Source organism: Bactrocera neohumeralis, chromosome 5 (genome assembly GCF_024586455.1).
Source record: "Bactrocera neohumeralis isolate Rockhampton chromosome 5, APGP_CSIRO_Bneo_wtdbg2-racon-allhic-juicebox.fasta_v2, whole genome shotgun sequence".
Lineage (NCBI taxonomy): Eukaryota > Metazoa > Arthropoda > Insecta > Diptera > Tephritidae > Bactrocera > Bactrocera neohumeralis.
Genome location: NC_065922.1, coordinates 27,577,328 through 27,595,553, shown reverse-complemented (window position 1 = coordinate 27,595,553; position 18,226 = coordinate 27,577,328). Strand labels below are relative to the sequence as shown.

General features: G+C 33.4%; 5 protein-coding genes across 7 annotated transcripts in view; 2 read left to right on the top strand and 3 right to left on the bottom strand.

The window, feature by feature from the left end:
* LOC126760339 (farnesol dehydrogenase-like) overlaps positions 1 to 12,811 on the top strand; it is an 89,974-nt gene extending 77,163 nt beyond the window's left edge. The window contains exon 9 of one of the 2 annotated variants that reach the window (XM_050475913.1): positions 12,117 to 12,811. In XM_050475913.1, the coding sequence (XP_050331870.1) occupies positions 12,117 to 12,296 (180 nt within the window). In that variant the 3' untranslated portion in view covers positions 12,297 to 12,811. The remainder of the gene's footprint in view (positions 1 to 12,116) is intronic. The other variant, XM_050475912.1, reaches the window with a different exon arrangement.
* LOC126760343 (uncharacterized) lies at positions 2,111 to 3,416 on the bottom strand. Of its 2 annotated transcripts, XM_050475921.1 has the most exons (3): positions 3,111 to 3,416; positions 2,919 to 3,020; positions 2,111 to 2,784 (listed from the first exon to the last, which is right to left on the bottom strand). In XM_050475921.1, the coding sequence occupies exons 2-3, from the start codon at positions 3,013 to 3,015 to the stop codon at positions 2,282 to 2,284; spliced, it is 600 nt and encodes a 199-aa protein (XP_050331878.1). In that variant the 5' UTR covers positions 3,016 to 3,020; positions 3,111 to 3,416; the 3' UTR covers positions 2,111 to 2,281. The 2 variants fall into 2 exon arrangements, with proteins under 2 accessions (XP_050331878.1, XP_050331877.1); XM_050475920.1 differs by lacking the exon at positions 3,111 to 3,416 and having other exon boundaries at positions 2,919 to 3,104.
* On the bottom strand, positions 4,964 to 6,086 carry LOC126760342 (uncharacterized). Its single transcript, XM_050475918.1, has 2 exons — positions 5,884 to 6,086; positions 4,964 to 5,801 (listed from the first exon to the last, which is right to left on the bottom strand). The coding sequence occupies exons 1-2, from the start codon at positions 5,978 to 5,980 to the stop codon at positions 5,275 to 5,277; spliced, it is 624 nt and encodes a 207-aa protein (XP_050331875.1). The 5' UTR covers positions 5,981 to 6,086; the 3' UTR covers positions 4,964 to 5,274.
* On the bottom strand, positions 9,802 to 10,837 carry LOC126760344 (uncharacterized). Its single transcript, XM_050475922.1, has 2 exons — positions 10,668 to 10,837; positions 9,802 to 10,582 (listed from the first exon to the last, which is right to left on the bottom strand). The coding sequence occupies exons 1-2, from the start codon at positions 10,762 to 10,764 to the stop codon at positions 10,086 to 10,088; spliced, it is 594 nt and encodes a 197-aa protein (XP_050331879.1). The 5' UTR covers positions 10,765 to 10,837; the 3' UTR covers positions 9,802 to 10,085.
* A 1,564-nt stretch (positions 12,812 to 14,375) lies between the features above and the next one.
* Positions 14,376 to 17,234, top strand: LOC126758698 (uncharacterized). Its single transcript, XM_050473055.1, has 6 exons — positions 14,376 to 14,771; positions 15,427 to 15,773; positions 15,857 to 16,000; positions 16,169 to 16,369; positions 16,432 to 16,598; positions 16,664 to 17,234. Exons 1-6 carry the CDS (start codon positions 14,565 to 14,567, stop codon positions 16,753 to 16,755), a joined length of 1,158 nt encoding a protein of 385 aa, XP_050329012.1. The 5' UTR covers positions 14,376 to 14,564; the 3' UTR covers positions 16,756 to 17,234.
* Positions 17,235 to 18,226: the final 992 nt, after the last annotated feature.

The window sequence follows — 18,226 nt, the reverse complement described above, 5'->3', positions numbered from 1 at the left end:
TATGTATATAGTGTAAATGATAAGCGTGATGATCTGAGTCAGTTTAGCTGTCACTGTTTGTATGTCCGTCAGTGAGTCTGCATATACGCGAAGTTTCCTCGGTTTCTAAGATATCGATATGAAATTTTGCACCCTCTCTTTTCTCCCCAAGAAACTGAATTAATTGTTCAGATCAGATCACTATAGCATGTAGTCGCCATACAAACTGGCAAATGAAATTGAAGTTTATGCCATGAAAACTTTTTTATTTGTGGAGCATACTAGATTAGGTGTAACATAAGCTTTTACTTGTTTTTTTTAATAAAATAAATTTTTTTTTCTTTTTAATAAAGTGTAAGCATATGGCACAGTAACTAGAAAAAAACTAAAAGCTTAAATACAGTGAACTAAAAAAAATTTGTTCAGGGAGATACATAGTTTGAAGTGAGTTATCTCCTAAACTAGTACAACTTTTGAATTGCATCCAAAAATGAGAAAAATATAGTTCTATTAATTTTCACAATGTAAATATATTTACTTAAAAAATCGGTTTTCCAAAAAATTAAAAAATCCAAAATAGCTCCATTTTTGAACACCAAAAAAACTTGTAAAGTTTGCATAAATTAACATTTTAACACTCTTCGCCCTCTATCCAAGGTTTGCAGTCTTTTATTCATAGAATATCCTGAAGAGCCGCCTCAATCTCATTTTTGCTATTAACTTTGCGTTCTCGTAACTTCTCCATATAAGCCCAAAGCTGTTCAATGGGATTGACTTGTCTTGACTCGGGAAGGATGTGGCTGCACTATTTTTACGTTGTACAATAACCATTCCTAAACACTAAAGCAGGGTGCTTCAGGTCGTTATCCAGAATAAGTCAGTGGCTACCATTTAAATGAGTTTGCTGCTGACGAAGTTAAATTATTTTTTAATATTGCCTATTTATTTCCGCAGCACCCCTTTTGCTTCCACCACCCAATGCAGTCTCCCTCATGCTGACTTATTAACTTACTTATTTTACTTATTTAATTTTTTTTTATCTGTTAGCCCTTAGAGTTCTTTACGCTATAAACATCGTCTAAGTCATTGGTAAAAATTCGTTATTATGCTGGATATACATAAGTACATATGTACTTTTTGAAACGTTTCGTAATACTATTTCCCTTCGATAATTGTGGACTTTTCCGTGGTGTATACGTCATAAATTCGGATGAAAGCAAGAATTTAGAACATTTTGAAAGTGACGGAAGATATTATGGGACGTTCCTTGATACTCCCTACAACTTTACCTTCAGCATGCCCAAGCATTTCACTACCATCGAGTCTTCCAACTAGACTATTTCAATTTAGCAATAATATACTGAACAATATCATGTGTTTTTTTTATATATATTTTTTTTAATTACTGCCAATTTTGTGAGTATTTTTGTTCCTTTGCCAATATTTAACTACCACAGCCTCTTATTTATTTACCATTTCAAAAACAACAACCGTTCAAAAGACCGTTCAAAAGAAACTCGCTTACCATATAATACTTTTTGATCATACAAGACAAGGATAAAAGTACTTACTTGATAACGGCGTTTACACTGTTGCTAACGTAAGTGTAAAAGTTTTTTTTTGTCAAAAATTAGACATTGTATTAAATTAAAGTTTTATAAAAATACGAGAAAAACATAAGATTCTCTTGGTTGCAGCTTAAAAGCTGAATTAGTTTACGAGAGAATTCCCTTCAAAGCCAAAACATCTCTCTGCAAAAGTTTATTTGTTCACTTTGAATCTGCAAAAACTTGAAGTGCCAAACTTCGTAAGCGTTTTGGGTCACCGAACGCAAAGGTTTTTACCATATATCCGTGCTTAAACACTAAACAGATATCCCTTAAGGAAATTCCGCACAATGTAGTAGAAACATTTTTGCCAGTTTATAAGTTAAATATTTTGTTTTTATTTGGTATTCGTTTTTTAACGTTGATATATAAAATGACGTGTAAAAAAAGTTGATTTCCAAAAAATAATTATTAAATAAAACACTTAAGCGGTAAAAACTATTATATACATATGTATAGGGTTATAAGTATTATGTACACAATTATTTGATTGCTTTGCTTGCTTGAGTATATGATTAAATCAGTTCATAAATTTAAATTAATTTAATAACTAAGCATAAATATAAATATAGTCGTATACAGTCAGCCAAAAAAGAAATAATTTTTGTTTGGTGAAAAGCAAAATGTATAAATCTTAATTCTAAATAATAAAACGGTAGTCATCGATTGCTAAGCTTTTCTCTTTATCCTCCCGCTCATAGCCGCATAAAGCGCTTTACTTGCGCCAAAGGCTTCATTGTGCGCTTTTTCAATTCACCCATTTGCAAACGCTTTTTCACGCGCTTCACAAATTCGCTACGCGGTGACTGTTTCTTCATATTAGCTTTCTGCTTCTTAGCGCAGTCATTTGTTAATTTTATAGTAGTTGTAGGATATTCGTAGATAAAGCAATTCATACGATAGACTGGCGTAAACTTCGATGCACACTGATCATCATCTTCACCAGCTGGGTTCTTTCTTTTGTTTTTCACTTGAATATCACTCTCTATTGTTGTTTTTGCAACTTCCTCTTGCGGTTGCGTTGACTGCAAGATGCCGACTGCACGATTGTAATCATAACGTATGTAGAAAACCATGCTGGGGTTCGGGAAGAGCGTGAGAAAGTAGTCGAACTGCAGCTTATCAAAAATTCTGCCGTTTTCGGTGGAGATCAGCAGAGCTGGCTCATGCGAGGCGGGAATATTGAAGCGCTGAATAACTGGTGGGGAAATAAAAGTAAAATTAAGTAAAATAATTGGATATGTACATGTGTATATAAATATGTACATACTTTGGAAGACGAGTACATATGTATGCATGTATTTGGCATAAATTTCCGTTAGCTTTACTTACTCAACTTAATGATCTGTTCGTAACGATTTGTGGCCTCGTAATGGATGTTACTTATTTGCTTCCGATAGCAAACAATCAAACTGCCGCCCTCAACCATTTTTCCTACTTTCCAATCAAAGAAAAATTAATTTAATTTAATTTGCGAATGTCTCGCAGTTATTCCATAAATAATACAGCTGTACGTGTGCTCACTTTAACGACTGGTTTTGTTTTGGCAGACAAGGAGAAGTTTCTGCTGTTCGTCCACATGCCAGGTGAACAACAGGGATGAGTTTGTAGGTAAATAATACGCTCTCCTTTCCAAATTGCATTGACTGTTCGCTCTCTCTCTTAACATTCTATTTGCCGCTAGAAGAATGCAGTTGCTTTGTGCGAACAATGTACAATCCTCCCTCAAAAATCGCAATAACGAAGTTTTTGTGCCGACAAGACAGCCTCGAGTAATGTTTTCCTCATGGTACGTGCGCTTGGACTGGCGCTTATTTCGGAAATGAAAAGGTTGTAGTGGCAAAGTTTCAATTGATAGTAGATGGTGTGCAACAATTGAAACCAGTTCAACACTGTAAAAAATGAATAAAAATAATGGAATTTAAATTTTTCGTTAAAGATTGATAGAAAATAATGCTTTATCAATATGCATTTTGAAAAGAAATTTACAAAAATAATAATTATAAGAGTGCCAGCAGTTCAGTCATTATTCGGAAGGAATTTTCCGAGTATGCCCATCAAATTCGACCCAGACTGATAAAAATATATTTTTTCTTGACCCAATTTCTCGGACATAAAAAAGTATAAGTATGCCAAATATTAATTAAATTTTCCATACTCTTGTTATAAGCCTTCAGTGAATTTAGTTTTCTTTTGGTTTCGGCTAATTTCTGGAGAGTCATTCGTTAAACTGTTGGACAGTTTTGACATCGGATTTATAAACCGACGTCTCGTCATCTTTAATGACGTGTTTGATGCATGTTGGGTCCTCAGCTACGTTATCAGTATTTCTTTTGCGATATCTGCTGAACTTCAGTTTTGAAAAAGATTCAGGTCTTAATAGATGCTTTTACCGGGAAAAAGAGAAAATTGGTATTATAATTCTTTAGTGAAATTACTTAAAAAAATTTGTGGACATTTTGCTACCTTCCTTATAAGCATTTTATTCATCATTCTCATTTGGAATCCCGTAAATTTTTTCCCATAACAGCTATTATTATTTGCTCAGTGTAAAAAATTGTGTACTGATGTCATTGACAATAAATTAACTCAATTCAATTGTTCGCAAGGCGAGTGCCAAAGTAAAAATACATTCATCTCATCCAGCTGCATGCCACTGCCACCAAGAAGCAATTGCTTTTGAGCACGTTCTATTCGGAACTCTCTTTTCGAATATCGCTTTATCGCTCTCTGTGCTCGCCAGACATGTTGCTGCATGTTCATTCATGGTGATTTTTGTGTTTGTTTTTCTTTTCTCTGGCAGCCGTTACTATCACTGACACCTATGCATGCGTCATTATCACCTCACGAATGTTTGTAAATGTGTGTATGTACATAAGTATGTATGTTCAAATGCACTCAACCATCACTGGGTAAATACAATAACAAGTAAAAACATAAAAACATGCCTACCACTTGCAAATAACTATAATACATACTATTTATTCCGTCCTTCAGGTATTTCACTACTTGTAAACTAATATTAATGAATAAGTTTTTACATACATAAGTATGTATGTAAGTATATAAGTAGCTACTAGTTCCTGACAAGACCCTACTAGTAGGGTTTTGTGAACATTTTCATAACCATTGATTAATTTCATTGGTTTATTTAGTTTATACATACTTACATAAGTATGTATGTAGTATAATAAATAATTGTATATAAAAGAACAACTACTTATTCTTATAAAAATACTTATCTCCCAGTTTTTTCAAGTGTAGAAACAAGAAATAATAAAAAAGTATATATGTATACATATGTATATGTTGTATAAAAAATTATATACTATGTACATATGTATGTACTTATGTATACATACATATGCAGTAAAAATTTTGCTTTATTTTTGAAAATTTATGAACTAACCTAATCTAATATCTTAAATATGATTTTCATATTAATTAAAATCTATTAATAATACAAATGCAGTCTTTTAAGAGTCTTCAATGGTTATGTACTTAGATACAATACTTCTATGAATATTTTTGCGCTTTTAGCGCAGCTCTATTACCAAACTTATAAACCTGATTAAGCTATCCGACTTCTTTAATAAAGAACTGTAACTTAATTCGAAAGCTTGATAGAGAAATGTACGAGTTTATGTTGTTACAACTTCCTTTGTTATATACTCTTTGTAACCTTCGATTAATTAAAATGCTCCGCCGTTAGTTTTGTTTGTGTTGCCATTTGGGGATATTCACCCACAAAAGAACTCGTCCGCTGCAGCGCACCTTGAACAACTTCTTTTGTTTCGGATCGCGCAGGTATAATTCTGATGCTGTTTGAAGATTCGCTGAAACGGACACGTTTTGTAGGCGGTGGTGTACATTTGCCGGGATACACGCCTATGAAACAGTTCATGCGAAATACAGGTGTCGTTGGGTAGGTTGGATCGTACTCGTAATCGGTTTCGCGCTGACGCTTTCGGCTTTTTTGCTGATTTGTGGTTACAGTGTTAATTGCAATATTGCTTCGTGGCAAAATGCTCAGGTTCCTTCCCGAACTTGCTGTCGTTTGTTGGTTACTTTGTAAATGGAATGTAATTTTGGTGTTCGGAAACAATAACAGATAGTTTTTGAGTTGACGTTTACTGAATACTTTTCCGGCTTCATTGGTAAGCTTGAGAGATGATGCTGATTTGCGTTTGCTTGGAATCTGGAAGTGTTGCATGACTGGAAAGAAAAGTTAAATTTTATTTAGTGACATAAATTATTAAACAGTCAATATTTGAATGTCCTTATTTCGTATACTTACTCGTCTTAAGAATTTCATCATAAGTGCTGCCCAGCTTATAACGGATTAACTGACGGTTTCCGTGGTAAGCAACTTTTAAAATTCTACGTTGGCACATTTTAAATTTTAGATTTTCAAAATATATTTGAGTATATACTTATATAGTATTATTTATTTTTACAAATTTTCTCCACGACGTTTGCTCTGCTCGAGTGCTTGTTGTGTAATGCTGCTCTACGGAAGCGCGTGCGGCTTTTATACACATAAAAAAGTGTTTTGTAGTGTTGAAAGAGGGTGTGAGGCAGGATATTAGTAAACATGTTTGTTCAGTCAGCACACACACATACATATGTAAATACATTCATTCTCGCGACTAATCAATTTTTGTTTAAATGGCTGAGTTTGACCTTGACATATCTTCAAGGCAGTTTTCAAACCTTTATCTTTTGGGATGAGCATAAAGGATTTTTTACCGCACAAACAAAAATATTTGAGTGCTGTTGTCCAAAATGAGTTTTTTACTATTGTTATGTAAAGTCTTCTTCTTCTTTACTGGCATAGACCGCTATTATGTAAAGTACTAAAGCAATTATCTCAAGATAATGCTTATTATTCGGCATTAATAGCTTGTAAACAACTTTTAAGGTTAGGTAAAATATATTTTTTGAACAGTATTTTCTGCCTGCAAAGCACTGAACTTGGACATTAGATTAACTTTTTCAATTTTGTATTTACTCGCAAATAAGGCCTAAATTGCCAGTTCCCTTAGTTTCCTAGTCTGTCTGTAAATTTATTTACAGTTCATACATAAAAAAATATATATTTTAATATAAAAATATGTTTTTGCGTATTGACTTTAATGTTCGTGAAATATCTAAGTATTTATATAAAATATTAAAATGGCATACTATAAGCGATATATGTATGTAGATTAGGTGTTTATGATTTTTGATTAATATTATTTTTGATAGTTTTAACTATAAGCTTTGAACCCACCACCCTTAAATTAAGAAAAATTATTATAATTTTCCTAAATCCAATATCATAATTGAAAATATATTGCTTGATTAGTTACGAATTAACAGATTTTGAAAAATATTGGTATTTTAGAATGCAATTTGTTTAATTCTTATTTTTAGGTTCAATCCAAATTTTTAAATCATTCTTTTAAAATTCTCCCAAAAAATAGTAATCATCAATGCTCGACAACTGCTACGCCTCGGCTGAACCGAATTTCTTATCGCATAAACGAATATATAAAGATCTTTACCTTGATTTTGATAGGTTAGTTTGTAGAACGTGTACAAAATTGTAGTTCGTATATACAGACAGACAGACGGATATGATTAAATCGACTAAACTCGTCACGTGATTATTAATTTAGTACTGCTCTAAATACTGTTTCAGGCTCAGGCCGTTATAAAATTAAACTATAGTATATTTTGTAATAAAGAGTTTTATTTAATAATGTATGTTCAAAACTTTAATCGAAATGGTCACCTTTTGCTTCCACCCAAATTTTCATACGATTCGACGGACAAATCGGACGGCAGCATGCACAGTTTCAATTCGTATTGACGACGTTGTTCGAAAGGCCATGTTCTCCACCACTACTCTTACTTTAAAACTCTGACCACTAACTGTAGTTCAGTGAATTCAAATCCGGACTCTCTGACGACCAATCATCGGCAGATATGAAACTAGGAATTTTTAAGCTACCGCATCATCGTCATCGAAGAGAGTATTTCTTAAGGGGTTAGGTGGGTTTCAGAGGTACACAAATTTACGATTTTTTTTTATGTAAACAATCATATATTTTAAAAATATAAAAGGTACATATCTGAACAATGTCTCCTGAAATTTTGATATAAAAATGTTGAAAATTCAGCCGTTGAGACCTCATCTCCCTGGGTGTCGCACAAAACAAGTGCTCTCGCCGTGGACAGGATACATATGTATATAAATCTCGTTTTTATACCCTGAACAGGGTATACTAAGTTTGTCACGAAGTTTGTAACACCCAAAAGGAATCGTCGGATACCCAATAAAGTATATATATAAATTATCAGTATGTCGAGCTGAGTCGATTTAGCCATGTCCGTCTGTCTGTCCGTCTGTATATATACGAACTAGTCCCTCAGTTTTTAAGATATCGTTTTGAAATTTTTCAAACGTCATTTTCTCTTCAAGAAGCTGCTCATTTGTCGGAACGACCGATATTGAACCACTATAACATATAGCTGCCATACAAACTGAACGATCGGAATCAAGTTCTTGTATGGATAACTTTCACATTTGACAAGATATATTCACGAAATTTGGTATATATTATTTTCTAAAGCAACAATGTAATCTCCGAAGAAATTATTCAGATTGGTTAACTATAGCATATAGCTGCCAATACAAACTAAACGATCGGAATCAAGTTCTTGTATGGACAACTTTCACATTTGACAAGATATATTCACGAAATTTGGTATAGATTATTTTTTAAGGCAACAATGTAATCTCTAAAAAACTATAGCATATTAGCTTCCATTCAAACTGAACACATAGATACTAACAGAAATGCACCTGTGAAGGGTATTTAGCTTCGGTGCAACCGAAGTTAACGTTTTTTCTTGTTATTATAATAAAATAGAACGGCTCTTTTTTCTCCAAGTTTGTTCCCACTGTATGTATTGTAAATTTTGTGACAAGACTAAGTATATATAGTATGTATGTATGTACATACAGAGTACAGAGTATAACAAGTAAGGAAGGGTGTCGCCGAACATTTTATACTCTCGCATGATAAAGTGATAATCGAAATTTCATTATCCGTCATTTACATATTTTTCAAATACCGTATTTGTGTAAAGTTTTATTCCGCTATCATCATTGGTTCCTAATGTAAGTACATATATATTATTCAGAGAAGGCATCAGATGGAATTCAAAATAGCGTTATATTGGAAGAAGGAATGGTTGTGAACCGATTTCATATTTCCATATTTCGTACATGTCATCAGGGTGTTAAGAAAATATTATATACCGAATTTCATTGAAATCGGTGGAGTAGTTCCTGAGATATAGTTTTTTGTCCATAAGTGGGCGACGCCACGCCCATTTCAAATTTAAAAAAAGGCTGGGTGCAGCTTCCTTCAGCCATTTCTTCCGTAAAATTTAATGTTTCTGACGTTTTTTGTTAGTCGGTTAACGCACTTTTAGTGATTTTCAACATAACATTTGTATGGGAGGTGGGCGTGGTTATTATCCGATTTCTTCCATTTTTGAACTGTATATGGAAATGAAGGAAACGACTCTACAGAGCTTGGTTGACATAGCTGCAGTAGTTTCCGAGATGTGTACAAAAAACTTAATATGGGGCGGGGCCACCCCCACTTTTCCAAAAAAATTGCGTCCAAATATGCCCATCCCTAATGCGATCCTTTGTGCCAAATTTCACTTTAATATCTTTATTTATGGCTTAGTTATGACACTTTATAGGATTTCGGTTTTCGCCATTTTGTGGGCGTGGCAGTGGAACGATTTTGCCCATTTTCGAATTTAACCTTCTTATGGAGCCAAGAAATACGTGTACCAAGTTTCATCATGATATCTCAATTTTTACTCAAGTTACAGCTTGCACGGACAGACTGACGGACAGACAGACATCCGGATTTCAACTCTACTCGTCACCCTGATCACTTTGGTATATATAACCCTATATCTGACTCTTTTAGTTTTAGGACTTACAAACAACCGTTATGTGAACAAAACTATAATACTCTACTTAGCAACTCGTATACCTAAAAAGATAACAGGTAACAAAAAAGGGTGATCGACTTCTTGAATTTTTTTCTTATATATGTAGAAAAATATACTTTTCTATAGGTCAACAATATTTAACTCCTAGTTTTTCAAGTGTAAAAGCTGGAAATATTAAAAAAATTATGAATACAGATTGATAATGAATTTTGCTTTATTTTTTGAAACTTTGTAAACTTACCTAATCTAATATCATAAATGCGATTTGCTAACTAATTAAAATATATTAGGCTACGTATGCAGTCTTTGAAGAGTCTTCAATAGTTTTGTAGATACAATCTTCTAAGAAGATTGTAAGGAAGTTACAATTCCAGACTCTTAGCCCGCCCCATTAATCAACTGCGCTCTTAAATTCAGAACTGAAATTTAACTCGAAAGCTCGGTGCAGAAATCTACAAGTTCATGGTGCTTTATTTACATTGCCATTTGCGGATATTGACCCACAAAAGAACTCGTCCGCCGCAGTGCACCTTGAACAACATCTTTTGTTTCGGATCGCGCAGGTATAATTCTGATGCTGTTTGAAGATTCGCTGAAACGGACACGTTTTGTAGGCGGTGGTGAACAATTGCTGGGACACACGCCTATGAAACAGTTCATGCGAAATACAGGTGTCGTTGGGTAGGTTGGATCGTACTCGTAATCGGTTTCGCGTTGACGCTTTCGGCTCTTTTGCTGATTTGTGGTTACAGTGTTAATTGCAATATTGCTTCGTGGTAATATGCTCAGCTTCCTTTCCGAGCTTGCTGTCGTTTGTTGGTTACTTTGTAAATGGAATGTAATTTTGGTGTTCGGAAACAATAACAGATAGTTTTTGAGTTGACGTTTACTGAATACTTTTCCGGCTTCATTGGTAAGCTTGAGAGATGATGCTGATTTGCGTTTGCTTGGAATCTGGAAGTGTTGCATGACTGGAAAGAAAAGTTAAAGAGTATTTAGTTATATGAATTATTATATAGTAAATATTTAATTTGTGTTCTTACTTCGTATACTTACTCGTCTTAAGAATTTCATCATAAGTGCTGCCCAGCTTATAACGGATTAACTGATGGTTTCCGTGGTAAGCAACTTTTAAAATTTTACGTTGGGACATTTTAAATAATCAGTCGCTTTGAATATTATTATTTATTTTTATAATTTTCTGTAACACGTTTGCTCTGCTTGATTGCTTGTTGTGTAATGCTGCTCTACGGAAGCGCGTGTGGCTTTTATAGGCATAAAAAGTGTTATGTAGTGTGGAAAGAGGGTGTAAGGCAGTATAATAGACATGTAAACATGTTTGTTCATTCGTGCACACATATACATACATAAATATAATTCTGGCCACTAATCAATTTTTGTTTACATGGCTTAGCTTGACCTTGACATATCTACAAGGTTATTTTCAAATCTTTATCTTTTGAGATGAGCATAAAGGATTTTTTACCTCACAAACAAAAATATTAAAGCAATTATTTCAAAATAACGTTTATTGTTTGGCATTAATAACTTGGGACTTTGGGACAGTATTTTCTACCTGCAAAGCACCGAGATTGGACATTAAATGAACTTTTTCAATTTTGTATACACTCGTAAATATTTTTTACTCGGTATTAGAAGATACGTCAGTGAGTACAGTACAGTGAGTTTCAATTCTCCTTTTTCTTTACTGGCGTAAGCACCGTTTATAGCCGAGTTAACAACAGCGCGCCAGCCGTTTTGTTTTTTTCGCAATTTGGCGCTAATTCAAAATACGAAGTGCAGCTAGGTTCTTCTCCACCTGATCCTTCCAACGGAGTGGATGTCTTTCTCTTCCTGGTGCTTCCACCGGGGAGGTTTGGAGAGGTTTCACCATGGAGGCTGCATTTGCCAACTGTTGTAGCAAAGATGCCTTCTTTGCCCACCATGACGTAAAAATCGCCAATCACAATATTTAGATCGTGGCGGGGGCAGTCGTTATAAGCGCGCTACAGCCGCTTTTGAAAGGCATCTTTGGTCATATCGTCCTTCTCTTCCTTCGGGGCGTGGACCCAAATCTTTGTTATGTCGAAAAATTTTGCACTGATGCGGATTGTGGCTAGACGCTTATCCAAAGGAGTGAATGACAGTACTAGACGAGTGAGTCTTTCTCTCACACTGAATTCGAGCTCCTTTGTATGGCCGCTGTACCATAATAAATGTCACAAGAACCTAATCGTCTCCGTCCTTGTCCCGTCCATGACATTTCTTGGACGGCGCTGATTTCAGCCTTCACCTTTACGGGGACATCAACCAGCTTGGCATCGGCACCTTCCCTATTTAGCATTTTTTCTTATATACAAACTGGAATATATTGTATTTTTTATTACAAAAATCATGGTAATAGTTTAAATACAGTAGTTTTTTAAGTTTAAATTAACTTTTTTTATTACTTTCCGCTTTTTATTTTTTATATGTAATAAAATTTTATTGACTTTTCGCCCACAGCAAGAAGAGTATTCCGGTGCGCCTGTGCAGTGCCTCATACCGGGCACAAATCAATGGGCATTGCTCGGTGTTTCATCCTGGCGTATTGCTTGTGGACCGAGCGGCGTCGAGCGACCGAGAATGTATGACAAAATCACTTCGAACGCGGCGTGGATACGGGAGATTCTAAGTGCGGCGTAGAAACCTTCAAACTTAATGGTACCTGTGTTGGAATGGGTTTCAGCGTAAACACAAAAATGAACAAAAGTTAAAGCTAAAACTAAAATTAAAATAACATTTAAGGTAACACGAAGCTAAATATGTACTTAATTCCTTATGTAATAAGTTTTAAATATATTTTATATGAAATATCTAAATTGGTAAACGCATGTACATGTGTACGTAAAAATTATGATTGTACTCGTATGTGTGCAGTTAAATTTTGGTTAAAAAATTAGACATTTTATATTAAAGAATCCTTGTTTTGTGTGTTTGTGAGTTTAATTGTGTGTGTGTGTGCGTATTTCGCTTATTTATATTGTCGATGCAATAAGTGCATTTAAATTAAAATTAAATTTATTTAAAAAATACGTAAGAAATAATAAATATTTGAATTAAAAAAAATCATTTGGTGTAGTTACGTAATTTTTTAGTGTAAATGTTAACTGACGAACTTGCATTACAATTATTTTATTACTAAATAAATATTAACATTGTAAAGTATTTCAAAGAAAGTATAAAATATAATACTTAAAATATGCATGTATATTTTCCTTTATAACTGTATCATTTTTTTTTATTAAACGTTGTTTTGTTATGCGTATTTTTAACAAAAATATAATTTAATAAACTATTTAAAATGTCTTTAATTATAGATTTATACTAATTAGATACTGTCTTTGCACTAGTGATAAAAATATGAATTTTAAGATTTTATATTGGTTTTAGAAATTTCAGAGACTAAGGGGTTATATACTCTTGTAAGTCAGAAAAAAGTTTTTTCATGTGATTGTTTGTTTTTGTTTTCTGACTAGACATTTTATTTAAAACTATATAAAATGATGCACATTTATAGAATTTAATATACTTCAATAATCGGAGATTAATTTTTGGAAAAACGTACGAAAGTTTCTGCTTAAATTAATCTCCAATCCAAAAACAAAAAAATATTACTATTACTGTAGATGCCTATAGTTAACTATCGAAGAGCTTTAAGTTTTAATTTTAAGCAACATTCGTTTTATTTACACTTCTCAGTTTTTTAAATCGAAATTATTAACAAAAATTGTTTTTCTTCGAACATTGCCTTACAAATATATTTGAGACGGTCATGTGAACAAATACAGGAGAACGATCCAGCAATTTCGGATAAAATTTTCAGTGATTATGAAAATAGCGTTTCGATAACAACGCGTTTAAGGTTTTGGTTTAAGTTAAATATTCTTACAATCACTCTCATATATGCAAAACTGTTTAACGAATCTACTTGAAGAATATTTTCATATAAACATAAATCTGTACATACAATCGATATAGTGAAATTCGCTAGAGAATACCATCCCTTCAGTAATATATATTTCTTGTTAAAACATTCAACTATAACCGAAATATCTTTCGAATAGTCAGCTGACGTAAAGTGATATTTTTAGAAGTCTTAAAATGTTGAAGACAAGTCATTGTTGGTTTTGGGAATATTGATGAAACGATAAAACCAATTTAGAGATTTTTATCTAGCATCTTCTTTATTGGATCACGTAAGTAAAATGACCTTGCCAATGTTATACCCAAAGAAGACGAAAGTTCCATTAATTTCTGCTCATACATGCGCACAAACAGATTATACTAACTTTCCTTGAAGGAAGTGTGTTAAGTTTCCTCTGACGTAAATTTAATATTAGCTGTTAAATGTTTTGTATAGTTTGTTAAAATATTAATTACTTCCACCTCCTTATTACCATTGATATATATTTTAATATAATGACAGTTTAAAAATAACAACAAAAGCGAATAGTGACTTCAAGTTATTAGTCTCTACCTAAAAGTATACTAAGTAAAAATGTTCCGCTACTTGTATTCGTAGATTTAAATCCCTTTAAAAAATAATCATTTATAATAAACAATTTACAATTTCATAAATTATTCACACTTTGATTGAATTAAAGAAAAAAAAATATTTTTTTGATACAATTAATATTTAGTTAAAAAAGTATCTTGTTTATATTTTACATTTGATATGGCAGCGCTGCGTACACTCGTTGCAACTGTCAATGCGAGTGAAAAAGAGAACGAAAAATTACTCGCAGTGAAAAAAACGGGACATGTGAAGTTAATTTTTGTGGTGGCACAATATATTTAATCCCCACAAAAACTATTTATAACTTGTAAAAAATGTAAAACGTTTAAATTAGTTGAATAGTAAGTGAAAACGCGTTGGTATTTGTTGATATTGTGTGAATCGGAGTAGCAACCATGACATCTATATTGGACATGAAGCCTGGTCCGCCCGACTATTGGGCGGACATTTATAACTTCTTTCTGCCGCTAAAATACTTCATCACAAATGACCGGTTCGATGCATTAATGCAGCATGTGGACTTGAATTATTTGCTCAACGCTATGTTTTGGATATTTTTATTATTCGCCGGAGGCTTCATTGGATTCTATAAAATATTCGAGGTAGGCTGTTGCATATATTCATACATCTTACATGTTTTAACATGCATGTGCACCTGGTATGCAAAGCGATTTATTTGTAGTTACTAAAAATAGCATGCGAGTTTTTTTGTAGGATTTATTGTTTCTTGTTTGTTGCATGTGTTCTTTCGTTTTGTTTTGTTTTTAGTATTTGTGACCCAAGGTAACGGCGCCGCTAGGTTAATCAGCTGTTTGCTTAGTGCAGTTTTTACATGCTTTTTAGCAGAGCGCAAACAATATAAAACAGCTGTTGGCGAGGTCGTGTTATTCGTTGAAATAAATGGTTGCCAGATACTTGCATGAGAGAAATAAATTAAACTAAGTCGTGTAAATTCTCTTTAAGAATTTATTTTTATTTGCATAAGATAAATTATTATTGGAGTAAATAGTTGCTTATGATAGAAATAAATTTAAATAAGTCTTGTAACGAAAAATGAAATTATAATAAGAACTTACATGACATATTTAAATTTAATTCCTATTTATGTGCATGAGTGTGAAAAGTAATAAAAAATTAAAACTCGTTTTTGTAATAGAAAATCATACCAAATTCTTGTGTTGCTTAGGTATTTGACAATTCTTTACTTTTTATATACAATAAATTGTTCATAATTAATTTCCGTAAATATATTTGCAGGTTTTCCTAAAAACATCCAATATAAAATTCTACAAACGTAAACAATTTGCACGATCCGTGTGGAACATTGCCTTTTATGCCGCTTGCACACTCTTTCTATATTTTTACAATGAATTTATGTTGCTACCGCAGCTGTTCAAGAATCAAGGACGCTACTCATTGTTCTATTCATCAGAGAACATGATCTTTTACAAATCACAACAATGTGAAAAATTTCAATTCTATTCGCTGTTCATCATAACATTTAACCTACATAACGCCATATTGGATTTCAAGGAATCCGATTATCTAGAGGCTTGCTCGAAGACGCTGTACTTGCTTGCATTGGGAGCTATTGATGTGTACAAGTATGTTTATAGTTTTGTATTACATTTTGCAATACTCAATGAATATTTAGTTAAATACTTTTGAACAATATTTTGTTTTTCAGATATGAAAATTACTTTGTGGGTCTGAATCTCAGCTTAGGCGTCTACAATATACTAACGGAATCTCTTTTCCTGCTGGCTTTAATTAATTCGAAAGGGAGCCGTTTATTGTTTCAAGTGTTTTTGGGACTACGCATCGCTTCGTGGTATGTAGTCAGTATAAGAACTAAGTAATCGGAAGATATAATTTTGGATACTAAATTTCAACCAAATTTTTATGAAAAGCGATATTTTATTATTCCAAAAGCGTAAAGTTTCAAATTTTATATCTCACGCACATGAGCCTAACTATTTATTCTTCCTTTTATTTGCAGGTCCCACGTATTCATCAGCTTGCTACCATTTAAATATTTAGTTCCTACCTTGTTTGCCAAAAATTTTAAAATAATGTTAAATGTTACAATTTGGCTGTGGTACGGCTTGTCCATTTGGAATTCGCCAGTGCTGCAGTATTTTTACCACCAGATTTATCACTCTTCGCCGTTGGACTGCTCGGGTGAAGGATCAGCAGCAAAGTATATATGTTAATAGTAAAAGTAGACACTAAACTTTCATAAGAACCTTTGTTTTTGTACAGATGCATCTTGCTGAAGGACTCAAGTGAACATCGTCACTTTAAAACACTAAAAAAGGCCTATATGGAAGTAAAATTAGCGCAGGAGAAGTTAAAGATCAGCTCTCTAGCCAATTCGTCTGGCTCAGATAGTTCCTGCACGTCAGCAAAAGCTTTTCAGGCTATTAAATGTAAGTAAAATAATGCAAAGAAAATTATAATAAAGGAAATCTTTCATCCATTCCCTTCATTACAGGCATAATGACGCTTAAGCGAAAATTGAAGCGCATACGTGAGGGACGTGGCTCAGAGATGGAGAATGACACCGAAGATATGAATAACGAATAGATGCAAAAAATTTTGAGCTCTCATTTGATGTCGAACCGAGACCATGTTATAAATGCAATGTTGAATATTGTTATACACACGTATTCCCAGTTTGACAGTATCGGTGGAAATAATGCCTAATCCAATAAGACTTTATTTATATTCTGTAGCACTAAATCTCGTAATATTATTTATTTCATTTACTTTCTTAACACCAGACTCTCTATTTTTTATTTCTAATAATACCACTTTTATTCCAGTCCACTATTTTTTTATTCCAATGCTAGAGTGCAGAGAAAACGCTCACTTATTTATAATTATGAAAAAGACAATTTTGTATTGTTTGATATAAAGCAATCGTACTACGTTAGTTTTACCGCTCTTTGTAACTACCTAAACTAAAAAAAATATTGTTAAATTGTAATAAACACGCATATACACTTTATATTATGTATAAAAAATAAAAACGTTAAAAATATATTTATTTGTTGTCTGTTGAATGGTTGTTTTATTATTGAAAATGATGCAGAATTTCATTACCTTTCATATGACACCAAAATTATCAAAATCGGTGCATAATTGCCGTAACTGTGGCGAAAAATCACTTACATGTACCATCTGGCACACACACGCACGCACACACATGCAGCGCGATCGCTGCGATTTTTACATTTTCTCAAATGCCCGATATGCACCAGGCCCCCAGAAATGCTCATAACATAGCAGGTGGCTGCCGCGAAAAATTAAATTTTTCGTTGCATACCCGAAAGGCGCAAGTAAATTTTTCACTTCCTCCCGCTACCGGAAGCGTTCGCACGTTGAGGTTATTTGCGCATAACTAAGCGAAAACTCAACCGTTAACATTGATTTTGGTGTCAAATGAAAGATAATTTCTTCAAGTTGCGATGTGTGCTGTTTTCAGCACTCCGATTAATGCGAGAACTGTGTTTTCGTGCCATATGCGTTTACATATTTTTAAGTGGTAAAAATTATAGCTGAAACCTTTTTATTGAACTCATTGTTAGCTTGTGTCCAACCCTTTCATTTGACACCTCAAACGTTGTTTCAAACATATATTTGGCAAAGTTATGCTCAATTAAGTTTGACTATTCAGCGCTTCCGGTGCAGTGGCGAATTTCTTGCGCCTTTGAGGTATGCAACACAAAATGAAAATTTTCGGCGGCAGCCACCTGCTGCGCTCAGAGCATTTCTGGGCGCCTAGTACAAATCGTCAATTTGAGCGACCGGAAAAATTTGCTGCGCTCGTTCGTGTGTGTGTGTGCGTGCGTGTATGTGTATGCAGATTAGGTTGTTTGTTTTAAATTAGCGTAACTCCGTCAATTCTTCACCGATTTTGATGATTGAGGTGTCAAATGAAAGGTATGAATTTGGCGCTTCATTGAAAAATAATGTAATTTTGTTTTATGAATTCATATTCAATTTATTTAGTGTTTTTTGTAAAATTGGCTTTAAATTGTTTGAAATTTGCCTT